Source organism: Somniosus microcephalus, unplaced genomic scaffold (genome assembly GCF_052327205.1).
Source record: "Somniosus microcephalus isolate GS21.2 unplaced genomic scaffold, FLI_Smic_1.0 unresolved_chr2, whole genome shotgun sequence".
In the NCBI taxonomy this organism is placed as follows: Eukaryota; Metazoa; Chordata; class Chondrichthyes; order Squaliformes; family Somniosidae; genus Somniosus; species Somniosus microcephalus.
In genome coordinates, this window is record NW_028225180.1 from 75272839 (window position 1) to 75294591 (window position 21753).

At 53.2% G+C, this 21753-nt stretch overlaps 1 protein-coding gene across 1 annotated transcript; it reads right to left on the reverse strand.

The window, feature by feature from the left end:
• Positions 1 to 2279: 2279 nt before the first annotated feature.
• On the reverse strand, positions 2280 to 20545 carry LOC147092840 (glycogen phosphorylase, brain form-like). The gene is made up of 6 exons (XM_085976095.1): positions 20415 to 20545; positions 17683 to 17761; positions 15294 to 15397; positions 9970 to 10101; positions 9154 to 9265; positions 2280 to 2389 (listed from the first exon to the last, which is right to left on the reverse strand). The coding sequence occupies exons 1-6, from the start codon at positions 20484 to 20486 to the stop codon at positions 2295 to 2297; spliced, it is 594 nt and encodes a 197-aa protein (XP_085832221.1). The 5' UTR covers positions 20487 to 20545; the 3' UTR covers positions 2280 to 2294.
• Between the last annotated feature and the right edge of the window lie 1208 nt (positions 20546 to 21753).

A 21753-nucleotide genomic window follows, 5' to 3' on the forward strand; every position in this document is an offset into this window, starting at 1 on the left:
ATGCACGGGGGAGTGTGAGAAAATAAGGGTAGAGGGTGAATGAGGAAGAGAGGAGAGGGAATGAGCAAGAAAATGGGAGACAGCGGAGATGGGATGAGAGGGAGGGTGAGTTAGGGAGATGAGAAAGTGAGGCAGGGGGAGTGAGCGAGAGAAAGCGAGGGAGAGAGGGTGAATGAGGGAGTGAGAATCGGAGAAGGAAAGAGAAAGGAGAGAGAGGGTAAGAGGCAGTGAGAGGGAAAGGAGAATGAAAGGGAGAGGCAGAGCGAGGATATGAGTGAGGGAGAGAGGTAGTGAGAGAGTGAGTGAGAGGGTGATTAAAACAGTGAGTGAGTGAGCAGGAAGGAGAGAGGGAGTGTGAGGGATGGAAAAAAAAGAGGCAGTAACAGGATAATTCAGGGAGGAGGGAGGGAGGGGGAAAGAGGATGATTGAAGAAGGTAGGGAGGGAGAGCGAGAGGACAAGGAGAGGACAGAGAGAGGGTGAGGTAGGAAAGCAGGAAGAGAGGATAGAAAGAGTGCGAGAGTGAGCAAATGTGATTTGAGCAAGAGAGGTTGTGGCAGGTGCGAGGAGAAGGAGGGAGGAGATAGAGGGTTAGAGAATGTGGGAGAGGGGACAAGGGAGTGGGAGAGGATATGAAGGACGGAGGGAACTACAGAGAGGCAGAGATGGGAGGGGTGGGAGAGAATGAGGGAGGGAGAACGAGAAGGAGAGATAGAGAGAGGTGAGCCATTGTGGGTTGGGTTAGTGAGTGTGGTAAACCACTGTTTGTATTCCACTGTGTACATGCCTGGACATGCCTCGGCTGACTCCTCCCACAAGTCCTAGTATAAAGGTGACTGCTCCCCAGCCCTTTGTATTTCTGGACCGGTCGACCACTCGAGGCAGACCTTCATTCTTTTGTTAATAAAAGCCTTTAGTTACTCTCTTAACTCTCAGTCTTTTATGAGTAATTGATAGCGCATCAGTGAGTCAATGAGGAGGGGGAGAATGCCTCAGAGCACGAGAGAATAAAAGTGTTTGCAGAAAGAGGGACAAGGAGAAGAAACAAAGAGACACAGAAAGGGAGAGAGACGGAGTGAAAGAGCATGCGTGAACAAGAAGATCGCATCAGCAACCAAGAGTGTGAGAGAGCAAGAGCGAGAGAAAGGGGAACAAATGTGAGAGAATGAGGCAGAGAGAGAAAGAGGGAGAGATTGCAAGAGAGTGAATAAAGCAGAGAATGGGTGCGAGAGAGAAAGCATGAGTGTGGGAAAGAGCGTGAGAAAGAGAGGGAGAGAAAGAGCTCGAGACAGTGAGTGACAGTCAAAGCGAGAGAGAGAGGTAGGGCGGATGGCAGCCGTCATTAAATAAATTTAAAACAGAAATAGACAGTTTCTTAGAAGGGAATTAGGGGTTACGGGGAGCGGGCAGGAAATTGGACACGAGTCTAGGTTGGGAACGGTCATGGCCCTGTGGGTAACGGAGCGGGCCCAGGGGCCGTGTAGCCTGGTTCTGCTCCTACTTCTTGTGTTCTAATTCTGTGTTAGATTTCAGGAGATGGTTTTATTCCTGTTCCTGGCTGGGGTGGAGATCGCCTTTACAGAAGGTAAATACTGTAGAAAATATAGGGACAGAGTGATCTCCTGGACGAGTTTCGATCGCCTAGATGGGTCGGAGAGGAATTTCCCAGATTTTTTCTCCCAAATTGGCCATTGGGTTTTTTAATTTGGTTTTTCGCCTCTCCCAGGAGATCACATGGGTTCGGGAGGGATGTAGAGTGATAGAAGATTTGAGGTTAGGATCAGATCAGCCATGATCTTATTGAACGGTGGAGCAGGCTCGAGGGGCCGATTGGCCTACTCCTGCTCCTATTTCTTATGTTCTTATGTCCCTACACAGCCATTTAAAAAGCATATTCCTTAAAACAATCACCACCTTCCTGTGAACTCGGGGGCTTTGTGTAGAACATGGGGCGTGGGAAGGAGGAAATCGGTCTGTGCTGCGCTGCACATACTGTTGAGGGATTTGACTAACCCTGTTAAGGAGGAGTTGGAGAGCACTACTGAAAGCTGCCTGCATCTCAGAGCAAAGCCTGGGGAATTCTGGGGTGTGACATTCACCGGCAAGGAGATGGGGTACGCAATAGGTTCAATGCAGTCGAGAGCTCCCTCTACACGACCCTTAGCGTGCCGGGAACACAGTTTGCCCGTAACCCGCGGGAAGGTTTGCGCCGGGCTCCGATTCCTGCAGCCACAAGCGGCTGACACGTCCTGACAGCCCTCCAGCGGGGCAGCTAAAATCCAAACTCCGTACGGATCAGGAACTCACGTTATCGTTGGGATAGAGAACTCGCGAGATATTCTCAGCCAGGTTCCTGTCGAGCACGGCCTGGATGTAGCCACCAACATTGACTGAAACACGAGAGAGAAAAGTATGAGTGTGTGGAACAACAACAACTTGTATTTACACAGCGCCTTTAATGTAGTAAAACGTCCCACGGCGCTACACAGGAGCGATTATCAAACAAAATTTGACACCGAGCCACATAAGGAGATATTAGGGCAGGTGACCAAAGGCTTGGTCAAAGAGGTCGGTTTTAAGGAGAGTCTTAAAGGAGCAGAGAGAGGCGGAGAGGTTTAGGGAGGGAATTCCAGAGCTTAGGGCCCAGGCGACTGAAGGCACGGCCGCTAATGGTGGAGCGTTGGAAATCGGGGGATGCTCAAGAGGCCGGAATTGGAGGAGCGCAGAGATCTCGGGGGGGGGGGGGGGGGTGGTGCAGGGCTGGAGGAGGTTACAGAGATAGGGAGGGGGGGGTGAGGGCCATGGAAGGATTTGAAAACAAGGATGAGAATTTTGAAAATCGAGGCGTTGCTGGACCGGGAGCCAATGTAGGTCAGCGAGCACAGGGGGTGATGGGTGAACGGGACTTGGTACGAGTTAGGACACAGGGGCAGCAGAGTTTTGGATGAGCTGAAGTTTAGGGAGGGTGGAATGTGGGAGGCCAGCCAGGAGTGCGTTGGAATAGTCAAGTCTAGAGGTAACAAAGGCATGGATGAGGGTTTCAGTAGCAGTCTTAAAAAGGAGGGGAGAGAGGTAGAGGGGGAAGAGTTGAGGGAGCACGGACACACCCCTGATCGTTGACACCGCTTGCATTGGGACCATACAAATCGTAGCACAGAAAGAGGCCATTCTGCCCCTCATGCCTGCGTCGGTACTTGCAGTCCAACTGGCTAGAATACTCTCCACTTGCCTGGATGAGTGCAGCTCCAACAACACTCAAGAAGCTCGACACCATCCAGGACAAAGCAAACCCGCTTGATCGGCGCCCCATCCACCACCTTAAACATTCACTCCCTCCACCACCGGCGCACCGTGGCTGCAGTGTGTACCATCTACAAGATGCACTGCAGCAACTCGCCGAGGCTTCTTCGGCAGCACCTCCCAAACCCGTGACCTCTTCCACCTAGAAGGACAAGGGCAGCGGGCGCCCACATGCCATGAATGAATAAATAAATAAAATAAAAATCCATTTCACCTTTCCCTCTATCCTTTGTCAATCGTTATCAAAGTCCCTTTTAAATGATGTTCTAGTCTCTGCCCCAATAGTCCTTTGTGGTAAACTTGATATGCAGTAAATATCGAAGCAAAGAACAGTAGCTTTTTAAAAACACCAGGGGCCTCCAGGGTATGGTGGCCCAGTGGTTATGGTATTAGATTAGTAACCCACAGCTTTGGAGTTCAAAGGGCATGGCATGTTGTCAAATTGAAATCAATAAATTGATAGAATCTTGAAAACTTTGCATTGCCAAAAAAAAAAAAAGTCCTTCAGAGAAGGTCTGGCCCTGCACGTGACGCTAATGCCACACCCCGCCACACCGCAGTGATATAGCAATTGGTGCCAAGTTCAAAATACAGACAGACCAGTCAGCAATGTCCCAGGCAAGATGATCAGGGCAAGACTTGAGACAGTCTCCATCCAAATGATGCCATGAAGTGCCTTCTTGCCAACAGCTCCAAGGTTGGATTACAAGCGTTAAGTTACGAGGAGAGATTACACAAACTAGGGTTGTAGTCCCTGGAATTTAGAAGGTTAAGGGGTGACCTGATCAAAGTTTTCAAGATACTAAGGGGTTTGCACCTGGGCGGGACCGGGACCGATGTCCTAGGGGGAATGTTTGCTAGTGCTGTTGGGGAGGGTTTAAACTAAAATGGCAGGGGGTTGAGAACCTGTGCAGGGAGACAGAGGAAAGGGAAGCAAAGATAGAAACAAAAGACAGGAAGGAGAAAAGCAAAAGTGGAAGGCAGAGAAATCAAGGGTGTAAATCAAACAGGGCCACAGTAAATAATAATTCTAAAAGGACTAAGAGTGTTAAAAAAAAAAAGCCTGAAGGCTTTGTGTCTTAATGCGAGGAGCATTCGTAATAATGTGGATGAATTAGCTGCGCAAATAGATGTAAACGGATATGATATAATTGGAATTACGGAGAAATGGCTTCAGGGTGACCGAGGCTGGGAATTCAACATCCAGGGGTATTCAATATTCAGGAAGGACAGGCAAAAAGGAAAAGGAGGTGGGGTAGCATTGCTGGTTAAAGAGATTAACACAATAGTAAGGAAGGATATTAGCTCTGATGATGTGGAATCTGTATGGGTAGAGCTGAGAAATACCAAGGGGCAGAAAATGTTAGTGGGAGTTGTATACAGACCCCCAAACAGTAATGCTGAGGTTGGGGGTGGCATTACACGGGAAATTAGAGATGCGTGCAATAAGGGCACAGCCGTTATCATGGGTGACTTTAATCTACATATAGATTGGGCTAACCAAATTAGTAACAATACTGTGGAGGAGGAATTCCTAGAGAGTGTATACGGGATGGTTTCCTGGACCAATATGTCAAGGAACCAACTAGAGATCAGGCCATCTTAGACTGGGTATTATGTAATGAGAAAGGATTAATTAGCAATGTTGTTGTGCGAGGCCCCTTGGGGAGGAGCGATCATAATATGATAGAATTCATTAAGGTGGAGAGTGAAGTATTTGACTCAGACTAGGGTCCTGGATTTAAATAAAGGAAGCTACGAATGGTATGAGGCGCGAGTTGGCTAGGATGGATTGGGGAAAGTTACTTAAAGGGTTGACGGTGGATAGGCAATGGCAAACATTTAAAGATAGCATGGATGAACTACAGAATTTGTTCATCCCTGTTTGGCATAAAAATAAAACAAAAAAGGTGACTCAACCGTGGCTAACAAGGGAAATTAGGGATAGCATAAGATCCAAGGAGAGGACATATAAATTGGCCAGAAAAAGCAGCAAAACTAAGGATTGGGAGCCGTTTAGGATTCAGCAAAGGAGGACAAAGGGATTAATTAAGAGGGGGAAAATAGAATATGAGAGTAAGCTTACAGGGAACATAAAAACTGACTGTAAAAGCTTCTATAGATATGTGAAGAGAAAAAGATTGGTGAAGTCATGCGTAGGTCCCTTGCAGTCAGAATCAGGGGGATTTATAATGAGAAACAAAGAAATGTCAGACCAATTAAATACATACTTTGGTTCTGTCTTCACAAAGGAGGACACAAATAACCTTCCAGAAATGTCAGGGAACATAGAGTCTAGTGAGAGGGAGGCATTGAATGAAATCAGTATTTGTAGGGAAATGGTGTTAGGGAAATTGATGGCATTGAAGGCCGATAAATCCCCAGGGCCTGATAATCTACATCCTAGAGTACTTAAGGAAGTGGCCCTAGAAATAGTAGATCCATTGCTGGTCATCTTCCAAAATTCTATATAGACTCTGGAATAGTTCCCATGGATTGGAGGGTAGCTAATGTAACCCCACTATTTAAAAAAGGTGGTAGAGAGAAAACAGGGAATTATAGACCGGTAAGCCTGACATCGGTAGTGGGGAAAATGCTAGAGTCCATTATAAAAGATGTAATGGCAGAGCACTTGGAAAACAGTGACAGGATCGGACAAAGTCAACAAGGATCGGACAAAGTCAACATGGATTTACAAAAGGTGAATCGTGCTCGACTAATCTACTGGAATTTTTTGAGGATGTAACTGCTGGAATAGCTTTCGATAAGGTCCCGCATAAGAGATTGGCGTGCAAAGTTAAAGCACATTGGATTGGGGGTAAGGTACTGACTTGGATAGAGAACTGGTTGGTAGACAGGAAGCAAAGAGTTGGAATAAACGGGTCTTTTTCCGAGTGGCAGGCAGTGACTAGTGGGGTACCGCAGGGATCGGTGCTATTCACAATATACATTAATGATCTAGACGAGGGAACTAGATGCAATATCTCCAAGTTTGCAAATGACACAAAGCTGGGTGGGCGTGTGTGCTGTGAGGAGGATGCAGAGAAACTCCAGTATGAGTTGGACAGGTTGGGTGATTGGGCAGATGCATGGCAGATGCAGTATAATGTGGATAAATGCGAGGTTATCCACTTTGGTGGCAAAAACAGGAAGACAGATTATTATCTGAACGGCAATAGATTGGGAAAAGGAGAAGTGCAACGAGACCGGGGTGTCCTTGTGCACCAGTCGCTGAAGGTAAGCATGCAGGTGCAGCAGGCAGTTAAGAAGGCAAATGGTATGTTGGCCTTCATAGCGAGAGGATTCGAGTACAGGAGCAAGGATGTCTTGCTGCAGTTGTACAGGGCCTTGGTGAGACCACACCTTGAGTATTGTGTGCAGTTTTGGTCGCCCTATTTGAGGAAGGATGTTCTTGCCATGGAGGGAGTGCAGCGAAGATTCACCAGACTGATACCTGGGATGGCAAGAATGACGTATGAGGAGAGATTGGGTCGATTAGGCCTACATTCGCTAGAGTTTAGAAGAATGAGAGGGGATCTCATTGAAACTTATAAAATTCTAACAGGACTAGACAGATTAGATGCAGGAAGGATGTTCCCGATGGCAGGGAAGTCCAGAACCAGGGGTCACAGTCTAAGGATAAGAGGTAAGCCATTTAGGACTGAAATGAGGAGGAATTTCTTCACCCAGAGAGTGGTGAACCTGTGGAATTCTCTACCACAGAAGGCAGTAGAGGCCAACTTAAGAAATATATCTAACTCCTTCTTGAATATATTTAATAAGGTTAAAGGGATCAAGGGATATGGGGAGAAAGCAGGGACAGGGTACTGAGTTTGGATGATCAGCCATGATCTCATTAAATGGCGGAACAGACTCAAGGGGCCGAATGGCCTACTCCTGCTCCTATCTTCTATGTTTCTATCCGATCATCATCACATTGCTGTTTGTGGGAGCTTGCTGCACGCAAATTAGCTTCCACGTTTCCTACATTACAGCAGTGACAACTCTTCGAAAGTTCTTCATTGGCTATAAAGCGCTTTGGGACGTCCTGAGGTCGTGAAAAGGCGCTGTCGAAAAATGGGAGTTGTTTCAATCATTAGATAAGAAGGAAAACACTTTCTTTTCCTGAAGGAGTGGACTCTTGCTGGGCTCCTTATTCACAGAAATAGGGAGGGACGAGGCCTTGAAGGGATTTGAAAGCAAGGATAAGAATTTTAAAATCAAGGCTTTGCTTAACCGGGAGCCAATGTAGGTCAGCGAGCACAGGGGGTGATGGGTGAACGGGACTTGGTGCGAGTTAGGACACGGGGGCAGCAGTTTTGGATGACCTCACGTTTACGGAGGGTGGAATGTGGGAGGTCGGCCAGGAGTGCGTTGGAATAGTCGAGTCTAGCGGTAACAAAGGCATGAATGAGGGTTTCAGCAGCAGATGAGCTGAGGCAGGGGCGGAGACGGGCGATGTCACAGAGATGGAAATAGGCGGTCTTAGTTATGCATGGTCGGAAGCTCATTTCAGGGTCAAATATGACACCAAGGTTGCGAACAGTCTGGTTCAGCCTGCACACAAGTTCACTTCAGTAAGAACAGATCAAATAAAGAATGGAGTAGGAATTTCTTTACACACGCACAGAGTGGTGAGAAGGTGGAACTCGCTGGCACAGGGAGTGGTTAAAGCAGATTGCATTTTTCCAATTAACTAGCTTGGGGAGGACCAGGGGTCACAATTTGAAGTTGTACAGGGCCAGATCGAGGTTAGACGCCAGGAGGTGGATCCCAGAGAATAGTAGACCTCTGGGATAAGCTGCCGTCTCGTGCGGTGGACGCCGATTCGCTGAATTCCTTCGAGCGAGAGCTGGACCTGTTTCTGGCTGGGGCGGAGATCACCTCTTACAGAAGGTGGAGACTGCAGGGAATTCAGAGCCAGTGTGATCTCCTGGACTTGTTTCCATCGTCTAGCTGGGTCGGAGAGGAATTGCCCAGATTTTTTCCCCACCCGCCAAATTGGCCTGGGTTTTTAAAATCTGGTTAATCGCCTCTCCCAGGAGGTCACATGGTCTCCGGGTGGGGCGGAGAGTGGATATATTGTGATAGACAAGGCATCGCGATTGTCTGGGACAGGCTCGACGGTCTTTACCTGTCCGGTCATTGTTTGTGCGTTCGATGTATTTAAGCCGGGGGGGGGGGGGGGGGGGGGGCTTGATGCGTACATGAGGGAGAAGGGAATAGAAGGATACAGGGGTAGTGGGGGATTAAAGAGGTAATTCTGGTGGAAGGAGGCTCTTGTGGAGTACAAGCACCGGCATAGACCAGTTGGGCCAAATGGCTTGTTGCTGTGCTGTAGATTCTCCAATTCTAAAAGAACGGTTCTGTTTCAGAAATTCAAAATTGAAAAGAAAAGGGTGCGGAGGGGCAAACCAATAGGTGATGTCAAGTGTGGCTTTCAAAAGCCTGAGCATTGCAGGAGGGTAGGGGAGGTGGCTTGGTGGGGTCTGCGGGCTCCACAGTTGCCAGGCCGGAGGGTCAGCGGCTGGAGGCAGACGAACACCGTCCTGGCAGATTAGGGCAGCAGCTTCAATAGTGGGGCAGAGCTCACTCAGCAGCGGGGTAAAGATTGGGCCCTGGGTTGAACCAGCCAGGGCGGCCGGGGAGGGGTGCGGAGACCGCAAGAGGGCAGGAAGGGCAAATGGAAATCAGCGACCCCTGCCGGAGAGGTCAAATCTGTGTGTAGGTGAGGAGAGAATGGGACTCGGCGGCGATGCCCTCCACAGGCGAATAGTCACCACTTAAGCTTGCGCGTGAAGACCAGTTCAGGTTGCTGGAGGGCGGGCGATCAATTAAAAAAAGGGCCACTCACAATCTTCCAGTTTAAAGTCGTTGGGCGCTTTGGCAGACCACAGCCGCATGGTGTTGACGGTGTTGTTCTTGTAGCCCGGCACTGGAGTGTCGTATGGCAAAGCCAGGACAACCTAGAGCGCACAACAACAGGGTTACAGCCCCACACACTGCAGCACAGGAAAAATCCATTCTATACAAGGTCCCATCAAGATACAGAGTAAAGCTCCCCCTACACTGTCCCATCAACCACTCCCAGGGCAGGTACAGCACGGGTTAGATACAGAGTAAAGCTCCCTCTACATTGTCTCATCAATGTACTTCAACCCCAATCTCAGAGGAATGACACATGCTGTGCTCAGTGGAATCACTCTCTCTCGCCTGAATCAGAAGGTCGTGGGTTCGAGCCTCACTCCAGGGAGTTGAGCACATAATCCAGGCCGACACTCCCAGGGCAGTACTGAGGGAGCGCCGCACTGTCGGAGGTGCAGTCTATCGGATGAGACGTTAAACTGAGACCCCGTCTGCCCTCTCAGGTGGGTGTGAAAGATCCCACGACCACTATTGGAAGGAGAACAGGGGCGTTCTCCCCGGTGTCCTGCGGCCAATATTTATACCTCAACCAACATCACTAAAAACAGATGATCTGGTCATTATCACATTGCTGTTTGTGCGAGCTTGCTGTGCACAAATTGGCTGAATTACAACATCCTGAGGCCATGAAAGGCGCTATGGAAATGCACGTTTGTTCTCCCTGACCCAGTCCCACTCTGCATGCTCCCTGGCTACGGAAGGCATTGCCTGTTTGTGCCTGGAGGCCAGGGCTGGTGCGCCTTACCTGAGTGTCGACCCATTTGACGCCCTCGTTGGTATGCTCCACTCGGCCATAGAAGTTGACGGGAATGGTGTACTCCGGGCGTGCCTTCTCCCAGGGATTGCCGAACCTCAGCCAGTCATCAGCCTCCTCCACCTGATAACACAGCGACAGGTCAGAGCGAGTATTCGACACTACCGGCCCTTCAACAGGCCAAGACACACCTCCCAACCCCGCACGGCGAGACCCCCGCCGCCCGCACAGCGAGACCCCCCCCGCGCGCACAGCGAGACCCCCGCTGCCCGCGCGCACAGCGAGACCCCCGCTGCCCGCGCGCACAGCGAGACCCCCGCCGCGCGGTGAGACCCCCGCCGCCCGCGCGCACAGCGAGACCCCCGCCGCCCGCACAGCGAGACCCCCCCCGCGCGCACAGCGAGACCCCCGCCACCCGCACAGCGAGACCCCCCCCCGCGCACACAGCGAGACCCCCCCGCGCGCACAGCGAGACCCCCCCCGCGCGCGCGCACAGCGACCCCCCCCCGCGCGCGCACACAGCGAGACCCCCCCCGCGCGCGCGCACAGCGAGACCCCCCCCGCGCGCAGCGAGACCCCCGCCGCCCGCGCGCACAGCGAGACCCCCGCCGCCCGCGCGCACAGCGAGACCCCCGCCGCCCGCGCGCAGCGAGACCCCCGCCGCCCGCGCGCACAGCGAGACCCCCGCCGCCTGCGCGCAGCGAGACCCCCGCCGCCCGCGCGCAGTGAGACCCCCGCCGCCTGCGCGCGCAGCGAGACCCCCCCGCGCGCACAGCGAGACCCCCCCCCCGCGCACACAGTGAGACCCCCGCCGCCCGCGCGCACAGCGAGACCCCCGCCGCCTGCGCGCAGTGAGACCCCCGCCGCCCGCGCGCACGGCGAGACCCCCCCGCCTGCGCGCACGGCGAGACCCCCCCGCCTGCGCGCACAGCGAGACCCCCGCCGCCCGCGCGCACAGCGAGACCCCCGCCGCCCGCGCGCACAGCGAGACCCCCGCCGCCCGCGCGCACAGCGAGACTCCTCCCTCCCGCACGCACAGCGAGACTCCCCATTCCCGCACAGTGAGGGGAGACCCCCCGCGCACACACAAACACAGTGAGAGAAGATCCCCCCGGGAGCGGGGAGAGGGGGGAGGATATCCCCCCCGCACCCCCCTGGGAGCTGCGATAGAGGGAAGAGACCGCACCCCCCCGAGAGTGACAGCGCACAAAACAACTATATCCCAGGGCTAGCGCGTGGGTAGGTGTGGGGATTGCAGTCAGGGTTCCTGACCACTACCCACAGATTCTCACCTCCACCCCAAAGCTCCACTCCAGAGACTTGAGCTCCATAATCCAGGCCGACACTCCCAGTGCCAGTACTGAGGGAGCGCCGCACTGTCGGAGGGGCAGTGCCAAGGGAGCAGCGCACTGTCGGAGGGGCAGTGCCGAGGGAGCAGCGCACTGTCGGAGGGGCAGTCTTTCGGATGGGATGTTAAACCGAGGCCCCGTCTGCCCCCTCAGGCTGACGTAAAAGATCCCACGGCCGCTACTGTAAGAAGCTAACATTGCAGATAACAGAAAATAATTAACTGACCATTTTGTGTTGGTGGGATCTTGCGGCGCACTAACTGCCTGCCGCATTTGCGAACTGTACAGCAGTGACTGCACTTCAAAAGCAGTCATATCTTTGGGAGCCCCGAGGGCATGAAGGACGCTGTATGAATGTAAGCACGGTCTTGCCCTCCAGTAACTTGCCCGTGTGCGAGGCCAGGCTGCGGGTTGATCATCACAGACGTGCCCAATCCTCCTCCCCGACCGACGCCCGCACATGGCAGCGGTGTGGGGAGAGCGACAGACTCGGGGAGAGGTCAGGGGTCAGCGCGGGAGCAAGGTGGCCGTGGCTGGTATTTGACCTCCATGACCCAGGGACACCAGGACCCCAGGACCCAGCGGAGATCGGCGAACTCGGCTCAGCTCTGGGGTCGCAACCGAGACGTTACGATGCTTTATTCGCGGAGCCCTTGGGCCTGGCGGTGGGGGAGGTGGTTTGGAAGAGGAAAGATAATTAATTAGGCTCGGGAAAACAGTGGCAAGGCTCAGACTGCCCCTTGACCTCTGGGACGTGACAACTCCTGGAGAGCCACACACACACCCAGAGGGTTAACAGAACACGTGGCTTGTGCGAGAAGGGGGCCACAGGCTGACAGGAGAGCTGGGATGCTCAGACACAAGCCTGGGCTGGCCTTTGATTGAGAGAGCACTGCGGCGGAACACTGCTGGTTTCATTGGACTGCTGATCAATACACTATCCCTCCCCCACCGTCCCGAAGACATCCGCCCTGGACAGGTCTGGAACGTGACGGTGCAGGAATGCTGCAGCCAGGATGAGTCGCATTGCGGTAGTGGGATTTGTGTTGCGGAGGGGGGGTGGGGGGGGGCGGGGGGGAAAAAAAAAAAAAAAAAAAAAAAAAAAAAAAAAAATCGGGGAAGGGGAGGTTTCTGTGGCAACGCTGCAGGTTGCTAAGCTGCGACTGCAGGCCAGCGAGCAGGCGGCCAAAAGGCTTTTTCCAGTTCGGCTCCAAAGGCTGTCATGAAGCCAAATGCTCAGTGCAGACGGATGTGGGGGTGGAAGGAGCAGGTGCCCAGCGACGGCAAAGCACGGACTGGGCAGAGTGTGCCGCCCTGCAGCGCGCCACCTCAACGCAGAGCTGGGTGGTGGTACTGAACCAAGGATATGGGGAGTGGGATTAGACTGGGTGGGATATTAAAGGGTATAGGGAGTGAGCGGGAGAGTGGGATTAGACTGGGTGGGATATTAAAGGGTACGGGGAGTGAGCGGGAGAGTGGGATTAGACTGGGTGGGATATTAAAGGGTGCGGGGAGTGAGCGGGACAGTGGGGCTAGACTGGGTGGGATATTGAAGGGTGCGGGGAGTGAGCGGGACAGTGGGGCTAGACTGGGTGGGATATTGAAGGGTGCGGGGAGTGAGCGGGACAGTGGGAATAGACTGGGTGGGATATTAAAGGGTATAGGGAGTGAGCTGGTGAGTGGGATTACAAGGTGGGATATTAAAGGGTATAAGGAGTGAGCTGGAGAGTGGGAATAGACTGGGTGGGATATTCAAGGGTATAGGGAGTGAGCTGGAGAGTGGGATTAGACTGGGTGGGATATTAAAGGGTGCGGGGAGTGAGCAGGAGAGTGGGATTAGACTGGGTGGGATATTAAAGGGTGCGGGGAGTGAGCGGGAGAGTGGGATTAGACTGGGTGGGATATTAAAGGGTGCGGGGAGTGAGCGGGAGAGTGGGATTAGACTGGGTGGGATATTAAAGGGTGCAGGGAGTGAGCGGGAGAGTGGGATTAGACTGGGTGGGATATTAAAGGGTATGGGGAGTGAGCGGGAGAGTGGGATTAGACTGGGTGGGATATTAAAGGGTGCGGGGAGTGAGCGGGAGAGTGGGATTAGACTGGGTGGGATATTAAAGGGTGCGGGGAGTGAGCGGGATTAGACTGGGTGGGATATTAAAGGGTGCGGGGAGTGAGCGGGAGAGAGGGATTAGACTGGGTGGGATATTAAAGGGTGCGGGGAGTGAGCAGGAGAGTGGGATTAGACTGGGTGGGATATTAAAGGGTGCGGGGAGTGAGCGGGAGAGAGGGATTAGACTGGGTGGGATATTAAAGGGTGCGGGGAGTGAGCGGGAGAGTGGGATTACACTGGGTGGGATATTAAAGGGTACGGGGAGTGAGCGGGAGAGAGGGATTAGACCGGGTGGGATTAGACTGGGTGGGATATTGAAGGGTGCGGGGAGTGAGCGGGAGAGAGGGATTAGACCGAGTGGGATTAGACTGGGTGGGGACCCCAGCTAGAGTGGGTGTCTCTGTCTGGTGATTCCCCCCGGATACAGTGATGGGACGAGGGTTTGGGAGAGGAGGGGAGCAGACTGGCGGCAGAAGCACAGGGGGAAAAAAAAAATTCAGGACAAAAAAAGTGTTTCTGCAAAAGGGAGAAGCAGCATTGGATACAGAGGCTGATTAACGCGGAGCGGGGAGGGCACTGGCCATCAACCTAACCACCACCTGTTGCTTCCAGGATTACCGCGGCGACCTTTAGGCCCTGTAAAGTTCAAACTGCTCCCATGTGACCTTTAACGGAATGCTCAGGGAAGCAGGCGGTGGGGGTGGGGAGGGAGCTGCGGCTGCTTCCCTTGTCTCTATTTCTCGCTCTCTCGCTCCCTCTCGCTCGCTCGCTCTCTCGCTCGCTTACTTTGAGTCTCTATTTTAAATCAGGGTAGTCGTTCTTTCTCTGCATTTCTCGCTCAAGTTTCAATCATTTGGGTCCTACACATTCCTTCTTCTCCCTGGGCTGAAATCAAGATTCATTGTAGCGTCGCCTACTCTAGTCAACTGTGATTCCCCCCACACACTGAGCTCGTACTTATAAGAAACAGGAGCAGGAGTCGGCCATTCGGCCCCTCGAGCCTGCTCCGCCATTCAATAAGATCCTGGCTGATCTTCTACCTCATCTCCACTTTCCTGCACTATCCCCATATCCCTTGATATCCAAAGATCTATCGATCTCAGCCTTGAATATACTCAACGACTCAGCATCCACAGCCCTCTGGGGCAGAGAATTCCAAAGATTCACCGCCCTCTGAGTGAAGAAATTTCTCGTCATCTCAGTCCTAAATGGCCGACCCCTTATCCTGAGACTGTGCCCCCTGGTTCTAGACTCCCCAGCCAGGGGGAAACAACCTCCCTGCATCTACCCTGTCAAGCCCTTTAAGAATTTTATACGTTTCAATGGGATCACCTCTCATTCTTCTAAACTCTTAGGGGCTATACACCTAGTCTACTCAATCTCTCCTCATAGGACAATCCCGCCTCCGCCCCCCCCCCCCCCATCCCAGGAACCAGGCTGGTGAACCTTCGTTGCACTCCCTCTATGGCAAGTATATCCTTCCTTAGGTAAGGAGACCAAAACTGTGCACAATACTCCAGGTGTGGTCTCACCAGGGCCCTATATAATTATAGTAAGACTTCTTTACTCCAATCCCTTTGTAATAAAGGCTAACCTACCACTTGCTATTCATTCTGTCCCCGACCTCAAAACTGTGGAACACCTCCCCTCCCTCAAGACTTCCCCCTACAGCCCACAAGCTTTGAAAAACCCTAACCTCGATTGTAACTTCTTGATATCTCTCATCTTCTCTACTTTCCCCCCACCGCCACCCCCAGCCTCCAACCTTGGTGGTGCCCTGCACTCTGGGCCTTGCCGAAAGGCTTCGCGGTGAAGGAACACCGATTGGTACAGATTGAAATAATTCAAAAGTTACTCACCTGCCAGCCGTTGGAAATCTTCTGGTTGAAGATGCCAAACTCGTACCGGATTCCGTAGCCATAGGCAGCTAGTCCCAGCGTCGCCATGGAGTCCAGGAAGCATGCTAGACACGAGGAAGAGCTCGTCAGCCATTTCAGGATTTGCCTCGACCAAACGTCAGCCTCCAAACTCAGCTTTAGGTCACTAGGCCTACATTACAACAGTGACTACACTTCAAAAAGGACTTCATTGGCTGTAAAGCACTTTGGAACGTAAATGTAAGAATTTCTTTTGGGTGGTAGACACCAGAGGAGGCCGTATCGGGCAATGCCGTGACTGACTTCACCCCACATTATCATTCTTCAGTCTCCAGAGACACATCTCGAATTGTGTCGAGACCCACTTGTGTTGTCTGCATCAATGGATGTAGGCGCCTTCCAGACAGCAGTCACAGACCCCTGTCCAATCACTGTGGATGCTATTCCCCCACACGGTGATAGGACGGGAGTCTGTGTCTGTGATTCCCCCACCACACACGGTGATGGGACGGGGATCTGTGTCTGTGATTCCCCCACACACACGGTGATGGGACGGGGATCTGTGTCTGTGATTCCCCCCCACAGTGATGGGACGGGGATCTGTGTCTGTGATTCCCCCACACACACGGTGATGGGACGGGGATCTGTGTCTGTGATTCCCCCACACACACGGTGATGGGACGGGGATCTGTGTCTGTGATTCCCCCACCACACACGGTGATGGGACGGGGATCTGTGTCTGTGATTCCTCCACACACACGGTGATGGGACGGGGGTCTGTGTCTGTGATTCCCCCACACACACGGTGATGGGACGGGGGTCTGTGTCTGTGATTCCCCCCCACGGTGATGGGACGGGGATCTGTGTCTGTGATTCCCCCACATACACGGTGATGGGACGGGGGTCTGTGTCTGTGATTCCCCCCCACGGTGATGGGACGGGGATCTGTGTCTGTGATTCCCCCACACACACGGTGATGGGACGGGGGTCTGTGTCTGTGATTCCCCCACACACACGGTGATGGGACGGGGGTCTGTGTCTGTGATTCCCCCACACGGTGATGGGACGGGGGTCTGTGATTCCCCCACACGGTGATGGGATGGTGGTCTGTGATTCCCCCACACGGTGATGGGACGGGGGTCTGTGATTCCCCCACACGGTGATGGGACGGGGGTCTGTGATTCCCCCACACGGTGATGGGACGGGAGTCTGTGATTCCCCCACACGGTGATGGGACGGGGGGGTGTGATTCCCCCACACGGTGATGGGACGGGAGTCTGTGATTCCCCCACACGGTGATGGGACGGGGGGGTCTGTGATTCCCCCACACGGTGATGGGACGGGGGTCTGCGATTCCCCCACACGGTGATGGGACCGGGGGGGGGGTCTGCGATTCCCCCACACGGTGATGGGACGGGGGTCTGCGATTCCCCCACACGGTGATGGGACGGGGGTCTGCGATTCCCCCACACGGTGATGGGACGGGGGTCTGCGATTCCCCCACACGGTGATGGGACGGGGGTCTGCGATTCCACCACACGGTGATGGGACGGGGGTCTGCGATTCCACCACACGGTGATGGGACGGGGGTCTGTGATTCCACCACACGGTGATGGGACGGGGGTCTGTGATTCCCTCACACGGTGATGGGACGGGGGTCTGCGATTCCCCCACACGGTGATGGGACGGGGGTCTGTGATTCCACCACACGGTGATGGGACGGGGGTCTGTGATTCCCTCACACGGTGATGGGATGGGGGTCTGTGATTCCCTCACACGGTGATGGGATGGGGGGGTCTGTGATTCCCCCACACGGTGATGGGACGGGGGTCTGCGATTCCCCCACACGGTGATGGGACGGGGGTCTGTGATTCCCCCACACGGTGATGGGACGGGGGGGTCTGTGGTTCCACCACACGGTGATGGGACGGGGGTCTGCGATTCCCCCACACGGTGATGGGACGGGGGGGGTCTGCGATTCCCCCACACGGTGATGGGGCAGGGGGTCTGCGATTCCACCACACAGAGCTCCCGATATTAATCATGTGGTGTTGAGCAATTGCGAAGTCCACACAGGAAGGGAAAGTCACAAACAGAGTGATTCAATCCTCTTATCGTCGGAGCCTGCTCACCTGATGTGCGGAGCCTGGGATAACCCCACTTCCTCCCTGCTGGAGAGCGGGAAAGGGAGAGGGAAACGGCCTTGAATCCCAGCTCGGGCCAACCACTGAGGGCCGTGAGTGGAGCAGGGACTGCATGCGGTGCTGCAGCTGAAGGGGAGGTGGGGCACGAATGGCCCATGTGAAGAGGGTACCAACGGAAATGGGAATCCCACCCAAGCAAGACAACAGGGCCAATGGGAGTTCCTTACCGGCCAGCCGGCCCAGACCCCCATTTCCAAGCCCAGCATCTTCCTCGATGTCTTCTAGTTCTTCCATGTCCAGACCAAGCTGTGGAAGAAATTCAACAAATAAACAAGTCGCCACCACGCAAGCCCACCCCGACCGCTGTAACCCTAAGGGGCGCCACCTGCTGTGGAACTGGGCTATGCAAACCAGGATGGTCCCAGGCTCGATCTGTGGCCTAGCGCTCACCTGGCCCACGGTCGGTGTACAGCAATTGGCCTCAACGTCACAGCGGGAGATAATACTTGGTGCAAATCACTGGCCAGCACCTCCTACTGGCAAGTGGCCATGGAAGGATTGAGCCCGACTGTGATGTCCCCACCCCGCGCCCCACACGGTGGGATATCCCGCTGATTCTTACTGTGTGGGCTCACGCATCAAGATTGGCCATTTGGGTGAAGTACCAGAGGTTGGCCGCCGGTACCCTTGGGAGTTCTGCCTCAGCACAAAGCACAATCAATCATAAGGGGAGGGGCAAAAAGGGAAGGGACATCAGTTCTAGGATTTTGAACATGCAGGAGGGGCCATAAACTGAACCAGAATTAAAATGGAAGGAGGAGAATAAAATGGAGGAGGTCATTGCTGAGGACTAAAATGGAGGTCATTGCTGAGGACTAAAATGGAGGTCATCGCTGAGGACTAAAAAGGTCAGCGCTGCTGGACTAAAATGGAGGAGGTCATCGCTGAAGGACTCAATGTTAGTTCCTCTTCTGCCTTAGAAAGCATCGCATCACAGCTTTAAGCAGTTACAGTGTGTTTGAGGTCTGTAATGGGAGAAGGGACTGGAACAGCTGCCAATTCCTGACTAATCAGTCAGACTTCTAAATGTCACAGTCCTTTAGAATGCAGCCTGGGGCTCGGTGAGGTCAGTCACCCAACCTCCAGTCTGTCGAGCTTGATACATTGCGCTGAGGTTTGACCTCACCCCCTCCCATCAAATCGCCCCCGAGGGGGTCCGGTGACGAGAATGGCAGCCCTCGGGACCTAGCCCATGAGAGGTCATTCTCCAGGTGCGAACCTCGACTGAGCGAAGGGTACTTCATTGACTGTAAAGCGCTTTGGAACGTAAATGCAAGAATTTCATTTACGTCCCATTGGGAGGCCCCAATCCCATCCACACTCCTGGGTAATAGTAACACCAGGGACAGGGAGGCGGAGAGTAGCACGCCCTTGACTCTACCCTGGCGGCGATCAGCTAGCTCAACTGGTATCTCCTCGTCTAGGTGGCTCGCAGACCACCTTTGCCAACTCGTCCAACGCGAGGTCCTCTTTGGCCAAGAGCCAACTGGGCGAGGGCACCAGACGACCTCCCAGCTTCAACCAGCCTCCTGGTAGCTCCAGGTCCAGTGACCCCTGCCGCGAAGCATGGAGGAGAGGTGGGCAAGGGTGTTAGTGCGGAAGAACGAGATTGGAATAAGGTGTGATGCTCTTCATGGCTGAATGTCCTGCTGACACCCGGGTCATTTCCATTCCCAGTGGGCACGCTTTAGAGATTACACAAATTAGAGTTGTATTCCCTGGAATTTAGAAGGTTAAGGGGTGATTTAATCGAAGTTTTCAAGAAATTAAGGGGAACTGATCGGGTAGAGAGAGAGAGAAAGAGAAACTATTTCCGCTGGTTGGGGAGTCTAGGACTAGGGGGCAGAGTCTAAAAATTAGAGCCAGACCTTTCAGGAGTGAAGTTAGGAAACACTTCTACACACAAAGGGTGGGAGAAGTTTGGAACTCTCTTCCGCAAACGCCAATCGATGCTCGATCAATTGTTAATTTTAAATCTGAGACTGATAAGATTTTTGTTAACCAAAGGTATTAAGGGAGACAGGGCAAAGGCAGGTAGATGGAGTTAGGTCGCAGATCAGCCATGATCTCACTGAATAGTCCGCTATTGGCTGAATGGCCTCCTCCTGTTCCTGTGTTCACTCGGGTGAGGTACTGGAGGTTGATGGAAGCCGATAGCAGAGACCTGCACTGTCCTGGGAGCTGGGACAGAGTGTAGGCTCCACTACTTCTGATCCCTACTGTCACTACCAGGAGAGGGAGCTGGCCTTGCAGACCAGTCCGCAGAGATAATAGAGGGAATTCTAATCCCCACCCACCACAAATTTGCACTCCCATCATTCCCTCTGGCAGTGTAGATGATTAAGATCATTGGCAAAAGAACCAAGAGAGACGAGGAGAATTTTTATTTTTTATTTTTTAAACACAGCGAGTTGTTGTGATCTGGAACGCGCTGCCTAAAAGGGCGGTGGAAGCAGATTCAATTGTAACTTTCTAAAGGGAACTGGATTAATACTTGCAAAGGAAAAATTACAGGGCTATGAGGAAAGAGCAGGGGGGAGTGGGACTAAATTAGAGAGCTCTTTCAAAGAGCCGGCACAGGCACGGTGGGCCGAATGGCCTCCTTCTGTGCTGTATCATTGTACAATTCAGTGACATCGCACTCGGTGTCGGGAAATGCTGATGATGCTTGGGGGTCAATATCTCCCCTGCCTCTTGCCCCCAGGGGACCGAACGTTTCGGAACTTGCACCCCTGATTACTGACCACCCCCCACCCCGGACTTAAAACCCATGGGAGGGAGGGAGGGAGGGAAACGGTTAGCCGACCAAACGGCAAGGTCGTTTTGAGGAATACGAGATTGCGACGGACACACGGTTGGGGAAGGGCGTTAGGTGGCTGGCTATTCCAGGGCCTCTTACCTGATAGATGGCTTCATCACAGGCGTTCTGTAGACCCAGGTTCACCATCGTGTTCTGTAATGTGCGGCCCATGTAAAACTCCAGGGACAGATAATAGATACGCTGCGGGGAGTGAGTGAGAGAGAAAGAACTTCAGTAATCTTGGCAAACAACCACAACAACTTTTAATTCTATCACGCTTTTAACATAGTAAAACGTCCGAGCCACAAAAGGAAATATGAGGACAGGTGACCAAAAGCTTGGTCAAAGAGGTAGGTTTTAAGGAGCGTCTTAAAAGGAGGAGAGATAGGTAGAGAGGAAGAGAGGTTTAGGGAGGGAGTTCCAGAGCTCAGGGCCCAGGCAGCTGAAGGCACGGCCACCAATGGTGGAGCGATTAAAATCAGGGGATGGTCAAAAGGCTAGAATTGGAGGAGCGCAGAGATCTCGAAGGGTTGTGGGGCTGGAGGAGGTTACAGAGATAGGGAGGCCGTGCAGGGATTTGAAAACAAGGATAAGAATTTTAAAAATCGAGGCATCACTGGACCAGGAGCTTATGCAGTCAGCGAGCACAGGGGTGATTGGTGAAAGGGACTCGGTGCGAGTTAGGACATGGGCAGCAGAAACAAAAAGCAAAACTGGAAATCTGAAAACAAAAAGGGAAACAGCTGGAAATAATCAGCAGGAATGACGAAGGAGATGGAGCGACCTCTGGCACAGGGGCAGTGGCCCCTCGGAGTCAGAATGATACTGGGGGCTAAAAGGGTTCAATTATGAGAAGTTGCTTTGACTAGGCTTGTATTCCCTAGAGTATAGACGATTAAGAGATGATCTAATTGAGATGGTTAAGATGATTAAAGGATTTGATAGGGTTGAGAGAGATAAACTATTTCCTCTGGTTGGGGGGGGGGGGGGGGGGGCGGGAGTCCAGAACAAGGGGGCAACACCTTAAAATTAGAGCCAAGCCGTTCAGGGGTGATGTCAGGAAGCACTTCTTCACAAAGGGTAGTGGAAATCTGGATCTCTCTCCCCCAAAAAGCTGTTGAGGCTGGGGGTAAGGGCATTACGGGTTACAGAACCAAGGCGGGTGGATGGATACAGACCAGCCATCAGCTGATTGAATGGCGGAACAGGCTCGAGGGGCTGACTGGCCTCCTCCTGTTACGATGTTCCGAAGGGTTGGGTTCGAGCCCCACTCCGTACATCCCTTGCTAGCGGAGACCGGAACTGCAGCTCTGAATACTGGGTGGAAGTACTGCGGGGGTACTTGTGTGTCTGGTGGGAGGGAGTGGATCTCCTCCATCGTAGAGGGGAGGTGGGGCCTCTTTAGCCTTGATTGCAGCCCACCCTCAGAGAAGGTATT